Source organism: Pectinophora gossypiella, chromosome 9, assembly GCF_024362695.1.
Source record: "Pectinophora gossypiella chromosome 9, ilPecGoss1.1, whole genome shotgun sequence".
In the NCBI taxonomy this organism is placed as follows: Eukaryota; Metazoa; Arthropoda; class Insecta; order Lepidoptera; family Gelechiidae; genus Pectinophora; species Pectinophora gossypiella.
Window position 1 is genome coordinate 5,106,710 of NC_065412.1, and position 12,654 is coordinate 5,119,363.

General features: G+C 35.1%; 2 protein-coding genes across 6 annotated transcripts; one reads left to right on the forward strand and one right to left on the reverse strand.

Annotated features, from left to right (window-relative positions):
- Nucleotides 1–452: 452 nt before the first annotated feature.
- On the reverse strand, nucleotides 453–3,561 carry LOC126369887 (charged multivesicular body protein 5). The gene is made up of 5 exons (XM_050014489.1): nucleotides 3,394–3,561; nucleotides 3,134–3,285; nucleotides 2,671–2,836; nucleotides 2,096–2,219; nucleotides 453–1,285 (listed from the first exon to the last, which is right to left on the reverse strand). The coding sequence occupies exons 1-5, from the start codon at nucleotides 3,460–3,462 to the stop codon at nucleotides 1,116–1,118; spliced, it is 681 nt and encodes a 226-aa protein (XP_049870446.1). The 5' UTR covers nucleotides 3,463–3,561; the 3' UTR covers nucleotides 453–1,115.
- A 279-nt stretch (nucleotides 3,562–3,840) lies between these two features.
- Nucleotides 3,841–9,457, forward strand: LOC126369882 (thiamin pyrophosphokinase 1). 5 transcript variants are annotated; one of them, XM_050014479.1, is made up of 9 exons: nucleotides 3,841–4,047; nucleotides 4,177–4,369; nucleotides 4,552–4,710; nucleotides 4,944–4,978; nucleotides 5,128–5,214; nucleotides 5,639–5,918; nucleotides 6,486–6,608; nucleotides 7,813–8,151; nucleotides 9,150–9,457. In XM_050014479.1, the coding sequence occupies exons 1-8, from the start codon at nucleotides 4,018–4,020 to the stop codon at nucleotides 7,857–7,859; spliced, it is 954 nt and encodes a 317-aa protein (XP_049870436.1). In that variant the 5' UTR covers nucleotides 3,841–4,017; the 3' UTR covers nucleotides 7,860–8,151; nucleotides 9,150–9,457. The 5 variants fall into 5 exon arrangements, with proteins under 5 accessions (XP_049870436.1, XP_049870440.1, XP_049870438.1 ...); XM_050014483.1 differs by having other exon boundaries at nucleotides 7,860–8,151; XM_050014481.1 differs by having other exon boundaries at nucleotides 4,210–4,369.
- Nucleotides 9,458–12,654: the final 3,197 nt, after the last annotated feature.

Consider the following 12,654-nt stretch of genomic DNA (forward strand, 5'->3'; position numbering starts at 1 on the left):
GCTTGAGTGTTCTTAAATTTTTAGTTACCTTTTTGGTTAGGTATATTTTTATATTATAATCCTTTGCGCAGCGTTTAACTGCAAAATCATAGAAATAATCAACTTAGAAAAACTTATTTTCAATAAAAACTTTTTCCAACTGGCTGCTTTTCGTTTTCGTAACTCATCCTTCAAACGGGATACACTCCATGTTTCTTCACATTTTAAAGCAAATTATCACGGACAGTATGGAGAACTTTCAAAATTTAAGAACACTCAACAGTGTTGCTGCCTACATTTGACCTTCTAGTTTTTATCCTTATTACACTATACACAACAAAACCTCTAAAAAGTAATCAGTAACTTTTAGTGTTGCCAATTTATAACACTCTCATTCTCTTTTTTGTAGCTAAACTACATGAAGAAATGCTAAACAAAAGGTTTGAATAAAACAAAATAATTACAAAACTATAAATATTACAACTTAAGTTTATTAGAATCGTGAATAGATTACATTTACACAACTTTACAGTGAAAGCAATGAATTTAAAATTAATATATCATATAATGTAGCTTTACATAAGTAAAGGTTTTGTATGTAATGTAGAGTGCTAGTGTTCTGTGTTAATAATAATAAACTTTTAACAAATAATAAAATTTGAGTTACATTTCAATTTCAAATCGAAATTATATTCACTTTAATTTCCTATATACAATAAAATAAACTAGGTACTTTAAATTACGCCAAATATTTTGTGTATTTTCTAAAATTATTTTATGAAAATCACTATTAGCAGTTTATTCCTATATCCCCAAAATTATAATTTACAAAACTGACAATTCCTATTTTCTAATGGGTTTAGACTGAAAAAATCGTACAGCAATTTTAAAGTTATAAAAACAACAAACTTAATTGAATAAAATTTGCATAACATGAAATGAACATGGGCTCTTTACTCATTTTTATTTTCATTACTCTCAATATAATTAAATCATGTGAAAAATTTTGAAAATGGAAACACGATTGTGGTTACATCTTTAACAAATATAGAAAGTGCTATAAAATAAAATCTGCAGTTGAGAAAAGAACTTAAGAAGAGCTTAGCAAATTATACCTGTGCAGTTAATTACGATGATCAACGTGAGGTCTGGGCAGCACTTGGTACTTGGGGCAGACCAAACTCGTCAACTGGCACTCCGTCCTTGTTACGGAGACTGTCCACTCCTGGCTCCTTGTCCGGAGCGGCCGGGGCCTTGTGTACGTCATCGAGATACGAGTTATCATCGTCTAGGGCAATCTCGTCACCTGTAATTTAAAAAAGGAGCATAAAATATTTGAAGTCATACGTAAGAAGATTTGCATGCTAACAAACAGGTCCCACATTATTTATTTATATCATTCTATTCTAGGAACCTACTAAAGACAAAAGAATATTGTTAACAAAGCAAAACAACAAGAACCAATATACATTCTACTTAAATGGTCATAATAAAACATTCCTTTTTCTATAACAATTCTGACAGCTACTCTTGATATGATTTAGTCATGTCTGTTTTTAATACATAGGTATTGGCCCCGATTCCTGCAGACACATCCAAATTTTATTTTAAGTTATACATGTCATTTTATTAATCGTCTATGTCATTTTAATAACTCGAGTTAATAAAATAGGCATCTCTCCCTGATATGCATCCCATCTGACATTTGCTGTCAACTTAATTTTGTCGGACTAATAAGCCAATATATAAAATTTTTGAAGTTTTTTTTTAAATTTTAGCTTAAAATAGATATGTGATCCTAAAATTTTATGCCTGTTGATTACCCGTCCCTTTCTTTTTCAACAGACAAAAAATGACAGGTATAACTTAAAATAAAATTAGATAGTATGCACAGGATTCAGCACCATAATGCTGTTTGGTATATTAGTCATGCATGTTACAGTTCACTATCAAAGCTCAACTACGTAATGCAGTATAGCAGTTGCAACTGCCGAACATTGTAAGGAAAACATTATTATTATTTTTACTTATGTGCTAAAAACATTCCTTAAAAAAATTAAAGTCACTGATCAAGAAGTGGAAAATGATGGAATACTAAAATAGTAGCCCTACGTACCCAAGGCATCCAGTTCCGCAGCGAGTTCATCATCATCAATATCCGGCACGCCGTACTGCCGGCCGAGCGCCTCTTGCACCTCATCTGCTTGTTCAAACATGTCCGCTAACTCATCATTCACATCCTGAAATGTTAAATGGATAATAAAACATCAATAAGAAAAAAGAACTGGTCTGCTTGTATGAAAGATTGACGGAAGCAACAGAAGTATGTCAAGATCGAAGCAAATGGAATTCCATGGACTCTGCTGACCTCGGTGGGAATCAGGCACAAGTTTATGTATGTATGTAATAAGAAAAAATACATTATATATTTTTAACAAAGCTTAATCTCAATTATTTCTTTATTGAGAAGAAAAACAGTTATTATAGATTTCATTGAAAACACAAAAACAAAACTTTTCTTTAAATAAAATCTTTATAGATTAATTTGATTACAGGACAGAATTTCAGAAAGGCAGTATAGCCTAGTGCAAAAGAGACAAAAATGTACCGTCCTCACAGTTGTCAAGCTATATTTGCGTTTAATGGAATATCACAGGAACAATGATTGGCTTCCACTGTCCAATAACTAACCTCAATAGAATCAATGTTGATCTTTTTGAATTCCTTCTTCATCTGTGTGACTCCATCCTTCATTGCTGCGATGGTGGCATGTGTATCCTTCAACGTCTGTGTGGCATAGTTTGCTTGTTCCATGTTGAAAGATTGTGCTCTTAAGCCCTCTAGCTGTTGTTCATATCTGAAACACACCAATTAAATCACATGTAGAAATTTATAAAATGTTTTATTTATTATATTTATATTTATGATATGACAGACATAAAACCATAATTGTTCATCTTTAAAAGTTTTCCATCAATCACTTAAAACTACATTAATCTATTTTTTATGTTTAAATAATTAAGATTAAAAATAATTAGTATAGGAGTATATGCTAATACATCTCTGCCTACCCTTTCGGGCATACAGACTTGTACCTATGAAAAATATGAAAAAGAGTATTCTAAAAATAGTTCATGAGCTCAAACAAACTTACTGTTTTTTCTGTTTCAATACCCTCATTGCCTTCTGTTTGACAGAATTCTTTGCAGGACCTTCTCGCATTTTATTCATCTGATCCTTATACTTTCGCAGCTCAGTTTCCAGCTTTTGAACCTTCTGCTCAATGTTGTCAGCCCTGCTATCAACCTACAATAGGAAAACATATTCTTGATTCTCAAAATTAATCGAACAAAATTGATGGATGAATCATACACAAAACATCGTTATCAGAAAGTAATTTTTCGTGGTACTTACATTGCTAATGCAATCCGATATACTAGGACCAGGTTCCTTTGGCTTTCCTCTACCGAAAATTCTGTTCATTATTACGTTTGTTGATTACGGAAAAGCACAAAATAAAAATCCCAATTCCAGTCAATTTCACAATGATCACAACAATTTTGACGTTAAACTGACGGTGTTGCAAACTATTTTAACAAAACTTATCAAAGGTTTACTTTACGTTTTACAAACAAATTATTTATATTTGCTTTTTATCTTATGAATACATATCAATTCGCATACTGTTTGAAATTATTGATGTATCGCTTCTGTATCAAGCAAGACCCTTTATATGTAATGTAATTTAAAGATTTCAATTAAAACGTCTTTTAATACTACTATTAGATCTGCTATATTGGAAAATGGTAACACAAGGTTTATTTTTTAAGTTTAAAAAAAATGACAAACGTCACTGTCACTTTGACGTGAAGAGTTTCTGTTCGGCATGGTTTCGGCCAAGTTTCGGCGTATTTATTTCATTTTTATTGTTTTAATATAAATTCAAGGTTAGGTTTAACCTAAAGGTTAAAGGCCCTTTATTATCGCATATTACGAGTTTCCGACAGATCCTGCAGTAAATATATTGTAAGATTTGAGATGGCTGTCAATGGATTCATTATTAATTCGGTTTGTTGTTTTTTTTTATTCCATAACACACTATAACATATTTTAATTAACAATATGAACTATTTTTAGCACTAGTAGGGTCTAATACTTAAATTGCCACAACTTGTCGTTCACTCTCATAATTTCTAGGTGAAAACACTAAGTACTTTGCTCTATATGCAGCCAAGCGCGTGCAGTCCCTGTACGTCGTCTCGTTACTCCAACTGGGATGTGCAGCACGTCACATCCATTCGGAAGAGGTCTCAACATAATTATGCGATCCTGGTACTCAATCGTCCATTGACACAATGTCAAACATTTATGGCTAACTTTTGGAATAATGGTAAGTTTGATTTTTTTCATCATTACATATAGTTGCAATCTATGAAATAGAAATGCCTTAACTAAGGCTTTAGATGGCTTTTTAATTTATCGAAAGTTGTCAGTATAGGAATGACACCTAAAAAAATGTTTAATTACAATTATTTTGATTCAAGGTTAAATTATAATTTTGTGTTGTTACAGCTCTAGTACGAGTTACTGTTGATGGTGGAACAAAACAATGGGACTTATATCTGAATAAATTACCAGTAGACATGCAAAACAAAATGAAACTGCCTGACCTGATAACCGGGGACTTTGATTCCATCCCAGAAGATATATTTGAGAAATACAGAAAGAAAGGTTGTGAGGTGAAATTTTTTAAATTAACATTCTTCAGTAAGATTTTATCTAACCTGTCATGCAAAATAACATAACAATAAATAATACATCTTGATGTTTTCTTATTTATAAGCTTGAATGTTTTATGTTAACTAACATTGCATCGTAATTAATTTTTAAATTAAATATGGTAAAAGGATGTGTAAATATAAATCTTTGCTAATTCTGACATAATCTACAACAATATTTTGCAGGTGATTCAGGAAATGTGCCAAAATTTTGTAAATATGTAAGTTTTCATGCAGTAATGGTGGGGGATGATAATTGAATAACTATAATTTATAATAATAATATATATCTTGAAGATACTAAAAAATCTAGAAGCATGTAATTATAGAAATAAATAATTTTAAATTTAGTATCTCATATTCTTTACAGATTGTTCATACTCCTGATCAAAACTACACAGACTTTACAAAGGCTTTAATGGAACTACAAACATACTGCTTGGAACACAAACTACAGGTAATTTTATACCTATGTGCTTAGTTTTACAAGAATGTTTATAAATAATCTGAAATTAATTTATAACGTAATTTTTACTATGTGGAACACTCTTTTTAGTAGTTAATTTGTTTTATTACACAAGTCTAAGGGCGGTATTAATAAACTAATCTCAGCTGAGACTGCCCTCAAGATCATGCTCAAGTCCCTATAAAAACTGTCACATCGACATGATCTTGAGAGCAGTCTAAAAGCTGCGATTGGTTTATTAATACCACTCTATGTGTCTATTTTAAACTGTAATTTTAATTCGAAAATTATAATTACAAATTAAACATTAATACAAATATAAATTAACAATTCAAGACCTTACGTATCTAATCGTCAAATAATCCCCCCAGAGTTATTCCTTAACTCTAATTTAGAAAAATCCGTTTTATTCCAGGCAGATCAGGTGGTAGCAATAGGTCAAAGTTCCGGCAGACTTGACCAAGTGCTGGGCAATATACAAACCTTGTTCCTTAATAAGGAAAAGCAGTTGCTAGGACCGAAGACGAGGCTGTATCTTATGTCTGATGACGCTATATCCTGGCTCCTTCAACCTGGAGAGCATAACATAGCAATACCCGAGGAGAGCAGAAAGCATAAAAAGGCTTGGTGTTCACTAGTACCTGTTGGGGAGACTTGCAGAAGTGTAACCACTTCTGGTTTAAAATGGAATTTGTGTAAGTATTCACTTTATTCTATCTTTACTTTTATTTGTGGACCATGGTAGCCCAGTTGGAAGACTCCTTGACTGTTACTATGAGGATGCAGGTTCAAATCCCAGTAATGGCTTAAAACCAATCTTTTCTAGAAGAATTGTAGTGTCTCAGAGACACTTATTCTAAAGTCTTGAAGTATAAATTATCGTAATGTCTGTAGTAGCTACACAGGTGTATTGTTAAATACCTCATTCTGCTGGTCTCCGCCCTGGTTTTCTGTGGCGTGCAGGATCGTGGCCGTTGCCTTCTACTCCCGCTCCGCATCTTCTGTCGACTGTAAGGCCTCAAACTGGATGACAGCGGCGCGGCGGGGAGCGACACGTTCAAATGCTAAGATTTATATTGAAGTGTTCTCGATGGCAGCGGCGCGGCGTACGGGGTACGAGCGGTGCGCTCTAGTCGAGCGGTGTCTCTGCGTTTGAAACTCGCCTTATTGTTTCCTTTGTTCATTATAGGGATTCAGATTTTCTTTTGCCCATAATAAATCGTACGAAACAAAGAACTACAATCGAAATTTTTTGTTTACAGCCAATCATCAACTGAAATTCGGCGAAATAGTGAGTACATCGAATACATTTGATGGATCTGAAATTGTAACGGTTAAATGCAGCCACACTTTACTTTGGAGTATGAAGACGCCCAGTATAGCAGGTAAGCTGATGTTTTGATTTTGCTAAACTAAAAAAGATTTGTCTGACATTATTGAAACCTGGAACTGCCACTGCTAAAAAAACATGCCTCCCTCCGTTTCCTCCTTGATTTTCACACAGACGCCTTCTGGTTAATATCGTACAAAGATGTGATTCTATTGTATGTGGATGTGGTAAGCATCATAATTTTGAGTGAACATTCGAAATGTGTCTTAAACCGAAAAGCAATCTGCTGAAAGTAAAGTTTAGGAGCTTCCTTCAGTGGCTGACGTAATAAAATAAAATATTTCGTTATACGTATACATACATACATACATAAAATCACGCCTATTTCCCACCGGGGTAAGCAGAGACTAGAATTCCATTTGCTTCGATACTGACACACTTCTCTTGCTTCCTTCACATTCATCAATCGCTTCGTACACGCACGCCGGTTCATAGTAGATCGTACTAAACCTTTTCTAAGGACATCTCCAATTCGGTCAATGTAAGCCCTTCTAGGTCTTCCTCTGCCAGCCCTACCACCAACTTTTGCTTTATATACCGCTTTCGCAATTCTATTATCCTTCATCCGCTCTACGTGTCCAAACCTAACATTCCCTTCTCAATTTTAGTCACTATATCGTCTTTTACACCACACCAATATTTCGGTATTATGTGTACGTAAGCTACAGGTAAATACAGGTCTTCCATAAATTACAATACGATTGTTTAACAATATCAATTCATGTTTGATTACCTACCAACCCACAATTACTCTGTACTGGTATCTAGCTTGTGGACTCATTTTCCGCATATGACGTAGTCTGTTCGTTTATAATTTATCCTGCAAAATGTTTCGATAAATGCAGACAGGACAAACACCGTACGAATCTATTGTGTTCAAAGTAAAGCCACATAGTAACATTTACTTGTCACTATAATTGTTGTTATTAAGTTATGTTGTGTGCACTATTGGGGAAATTAGATTTGATCTGAGGGCTTAAAAAGCCACATCGAAGCAATTCATCTAAAAAAGCAATATTGCAATTTGACATTTGCGCATATAAAAGTAAGTGCGCAATGCAAACAAATGTCAAATAGCAATATTGCTTTTTTAGATAAATTGCTTCAATGTGGCGTTTTTAACCCCCCTGTAGTCGGTATACTAGCTGTTTGTGTACCTCATCATCATCATCTTCCTAGCATTATCTCGTTTTTCACAGGGTCCGCTTACCTAACCACCAAACCGTATATATTGTTATATGCATAGGGCACATCTAACAACCAACCAAGAGAACCATATTGAAGACTATAGAGAACCGGAGAGGAAATATGATTGGCCACCTGATACGACACGATTCATTTATAGCAAACATTATAGAAGGAAAAATTGAAGGAAAGAGAGGAAGGGGTAGACCTAGGAGAACATTTATGAAACAAATAAAAGAGAAGGTGCATGTCGTGTCGGGAGGTGAAGGTTTTGGCGGGAAGAAGAGAGGAATGGCGATTACTCCACCGACAAGAGCGCAGCTCTTAAATAGAGAGAGAGGGGGCACATCTAGGTATGCCATCCGTATGTGCAAATAACATCTTAATTTTAGCATGTAGACCACGGCGGCGGCGCAAGCGTTTCAAATCAGCTAATGTGGCCCCTAGACGACACTGTCTTTGTATGACAACACGTTTCTAAAAACGTCCGTTGACGTAAATTAACGGTTGATTATTGACTCTGACGAATGCAGAATTTTTTGTAGCTTGCCGAGTAGTATATACAAATTCCCATTGTTATTACAGATGAGACTACGAAAGGCTTTAGTATTTCGTTTTAATAGCCCGTCTATTTTGTGTACTCTATCAAGCAATTCATATAAAAAAGCAATATTGCTATTTGACATTTGTTTGCATTGCGCACTTACTTTTATATGCACAAATGTAAAATTGCAATATTGCTTTTTTAGATGAATTGATTCGTGTTATAACTAGCGATCGATGGCTAGACTTTAGTATTATGCCGCAACAACTGTCTTTGTTAAGTTGTCGACGATTACTTGTAGTATTCTATTAATCGTAGTGTTTATTGCCATTGAAAAGAGTAAAGTAAGGTAGGAAAAGAAAAAAGAGTATTGAACGCACCTCATTTTTAGCATGAGATGAAGCGGGCGCCGTTTTAAGGGGGGCGCCAAAATCAGCCAGCCAAGACGGGACCAACATGGTTGGCAGCCCTGGATATACAGTGGAGTAACTGGATTGGGCACACCTGCCCTGTGAATTAGACCTCCAGTGGCCGTAAAAGACATTTTTAAAGTGATCTAAAAAATGCAGCCGAGACCAAGGGCTTAACGTGCCTTCCGAAGCACGGAGGAGCTCGAGATGAAAACTTTTTTTTGTGGTCACCCATCCTATGACCGGCCTTTGCGAAAGTTGCTTAAATTCAACAATCGCAGACCGAGCGCGTTTACTGCTGCGCCACCGAGCTCTAAAGTGCGAGCTCGAGTGCTAAAATTCATATGTATATATTAATATGTACAAATTTGATAAACCATTCTTTTAATTGTTTCAGGTTGTTAGCGATACGTAATAAAATAAAATATGTAAGTAGAAAACTGTTTTCCAATAGGCAAATATACTTTACAATAATTAAAGTCACTAATGTACTTAGATATTATCTACTGCCATCGTTTTTTACAAGTTCCTGTTTTGTTTGTACATATTTATTTATTTATGTAATGTAAATAATACTACGTTTTTGGACGGTCCTTCACTATTTTGCTGGCTTAAATCTAAGCGAGAAAATGATTCAAGATGGGATTAATTTTGTGATGTGAAATGAATTGATCATGTGGTGTTTAATATACCGTCTTATGGTTGTTTTTGTGTTTTTTTTTATTATCATCGTCACCACTGTATCAAGGAGTATCCTCTGTTTACGACCATTTCGCTTGAGCTACCTTTATCAAGCTTTTGACGACTGCTGCTCAATCATATCTTATTAGTCTTAGGTTCTCGTTTTTTATAGATTTTTTCAATCTATTCACGGGAATGTTCTCAAGATTAATCTGAAATCTGAGATATTAATAATAGCTGAAATCAGTGGTGGGGGTGCTCCGTGCCGTTCTGCCAAAACGATATTTGAATTTAGAAGATTGTAGCTTTTATGGCAGTAAGAACTAAGAACATGTAGCGTCAATAGTTCTTGTTGCCATTTCTTTCTAACTCCCTCATTCATTTTTCAACTAATTTCGATTCTATTTTCACATTTGAGAATATCGATAATGAAAACGTATGATTTTTGATACTTATCAACACCTCGTTGAAGTTCGATAGGTAAGTATGTCTGCACTGCACAGCTTGACGGTTTTCGTAACAATTATGTAAGGTGCATACATTACATGACCCAAGGACACGACTGGAAACAAATCGTTAAAATTAAAGTTGGTATACCGTTTAGGTCTGTAGTTATTTCTAATTTCACTGCATTTACGTTCAATACTAGATAAAGCCTATTAAAGTGCAGGTCGTCAAGTCCATTTACTCTCCTGAAGTTATGTGAAATAAATAGCGCTGGTCACACTCCGAAAGAGATTTTTATTTTGACCTTAGACCGATATGGTTTGTGGGATGCCTCAGCGCTAATCCTTACCGCGACTAAAGTTGCAAAACTACGTCGTCGGAAGTCGGAACGTAGATCTATTAAAAAAAAACAATATAGCCGCGCACCTATTTAAAACTGGCTTTCTGACTACGACTTTGTCGACGTGTCCACGGATTTTTTTTCCATCCCTTTTGCATCTCCTTTCTAGGAATCTAAAAAAAAAACCATCTAAATCGGTTCAGCGGTTTAAGCGCGAAAACAGATAGAGTTGCTTTCGAATTTGTGAATATTGGTGTGTATGTGAATCTATTGTGTCTGGCATCTCAACGTCAATACATGTTCGCGTAATGAGGGACTTTTGGACTTTTCAAACTACGTTCACCAAAAACAATATAGATGGCGTTGTACAGCTTTAACGTGTTAATTACCTACCTATTTTCTCACTACTAGGGTACATCATTATTCCAAAATACAATATAATGGCAGAAGCATACAGGGTGTAATGACATCGTAACGAATACTCAGGGGGATGATTCAGACCATGATTCTGAGTTAATATCAGGTGGAATTTTTCGTCGCAAAATTCATGATTTTTTTTAGTTTTTTTAAATTATTTTCAATTCTATACTTTTGCGATTGAAAATTTCACTTGATATTAACTCAGAATAATCAGCTGAATCATCCCCCTCAGTATTCGTTACGATGTCACTTACACCCCGCACAAGTACATACGGTCGCCATACAAGTAGGTATAGGTGTTAGTGACACCGTAACGAATACTGAGGGGGATGGTTCAGACCATGATTCTGAGTTGATATCAAGTGGAATTTTCAGTCTGAATATTCATGAAAATTTTTGTGTTTTTTTTTAATTATTTTCAGTTCCATACTTTTGCGACGGAAAATTCCACTTGATATCATCTCAGAATCATGGCCTCAATCACCCCTCAAAGTTTTTGTTACGATGTCACTAACACCCTGTATATAAAATTAATATAAAATTAATTGTTGCGTGATATTTGGACCACATGTGTACAGAATTATGTTAATATAGGTTATTGCTTCTCTTTATTTTGTAATAAATAAATGATGGTAGATGTAATTGTGCTTGGGTGTAACAAAAAGGGTCATCATTTATACTCAAAAACAAAGATAAAAGATGCATATCGTCACTGAAAAGGCAAAATTACGTAAGCGCCAAAATGACATTTTAAGAAAAAGCCGTTTAAAGTATTTTATTGGTTTTTTATCATAACTCTTTACCCATTTATCCAATTTAGATGACGTCAACGTAAGTTTACATTGTTTTTTCAATTTCTATGTATAGCAATAGATGTCATAAGATGGACTACTATTTTAGGATATTTTGGCGCTTATGTAATTTTGCCTTTCCAGTGACGATATGTTTGTTATCCACCAAATTGGAAGGTTAAACCAAGGAAAATCTGTACAGCGCCATCTACTCGTATATTGTTTTTGAGGAACGTAGCCTTGATAGTCCATCACTGACATGAAATTATATGAGTCCACTTCTTAGTATATATTTAAAGCAATAAAAACCGAACCGAACTAAATACTTCGTTTACACAATCCTCGTGCAAATACTAAACTAGAATGCACTCGACATTCCGACTACAATCTGTTTACTTAGTAGTGATAGCATTGTTACTTTAAACATTGTCCGAAAAAGTAAGATGATTCCGTGCTTTGATAGGCACGTTAAGCCTTTGATCCCGGCTACTAGCCGTAAAACAAAACACCTCCACCAAGTCGCAGTCGAGCAACGTGATGGAGTATGCGCAACACCTCTTCCAGTTGATGGATGGGAGACATGTGCCCAGCAGTAGGACGTATAATATGCAAATAAACAACTAAGTACAAACTGTCTTCTGGTGAGTTGAAATTCTGCCCTCTCCGCATGAGTTGTGGCTTGAGTTATGTCTGTCTTTTATGAGATGTTTGAAGAGCTTTATCATTATCACCCCATTAGTCAGGCCTTCACCGGACTCACCCTAGTATCTATACTGCAGCTTCTAAACTGCCTACATCCTTGACATTTGGTTCTAAGTATTTCAGGATCGACTGAAATAACAGAGCCCATTATCTCTAGTCATAGATTGTCCTCATCACAAACCACAATCTACGATGACATTCTCGATACACGAATAGAATTTATTCAATGGCATCAAAATAACTACAAGGTGCAAAGCTGCGTTAATTATCTACTCCTCATGAATCATGTCCATAATTATACACTTATTACAGAACGCTGGCACATTCATGAGAGCCAGCTTCACACCGAGACATGCAAACACTTGTTCAAATTATCGCTTGAATATGTACGTAGAGTAGCAATAGGGCGTATTACAGTTGCCAAAGTAGCTATATCACTAGCGGACACACTGTAGCATAGGCTAATGAGGTCCAAGCACGATACGATCGCCATTGTTTACCCAGCCAGATGAGTCGAGGCC

Bases quoted from the DNA above. Each gene is read 5' to 3' on its own strand.
- LOC126369887 (XM_050014489.1), bottom strand. From the start codon at position 3,462: ATGAACAGAATTTTCGGTAGAGGAAAGCCAAAGGAACCTGGTCCTAGT. The intron at 3,286-3,393 runs GTAAGTACCACG...TTCCTATTGTAG, and splicing joins TATCGGATTGCATTAGCAAT to GTTGATAGCAGGGCTGACAA. The intron at 2,837-3,133 runs GTAAGTTTGTTT...GGTGTGTTTCAG, and splicing joins GTATTGAAACAGAAAAAACA to ATATGAACAACAGCTAGAGG.
- LOC126369882 (XM_050014479.1), top strand. From the start codon at position 4,018: ATGGCTGTCAATGGATTCATTATTAATTCG. The intron at 4,048-4,176 runs GTTTGTTGTTTT...CATAATTTCTAG, and splicing joins ATGGATTCATTATTAATTCG to GTGAAAACACTAAGTACTTT. The intron at 5,919-6,485 runs GTAAGTATTCAC...TTTTGTTTACAG, and splicing joins TGGTTTAAAATGGAATTTGT to CCAATCATCAACTGAAATTC.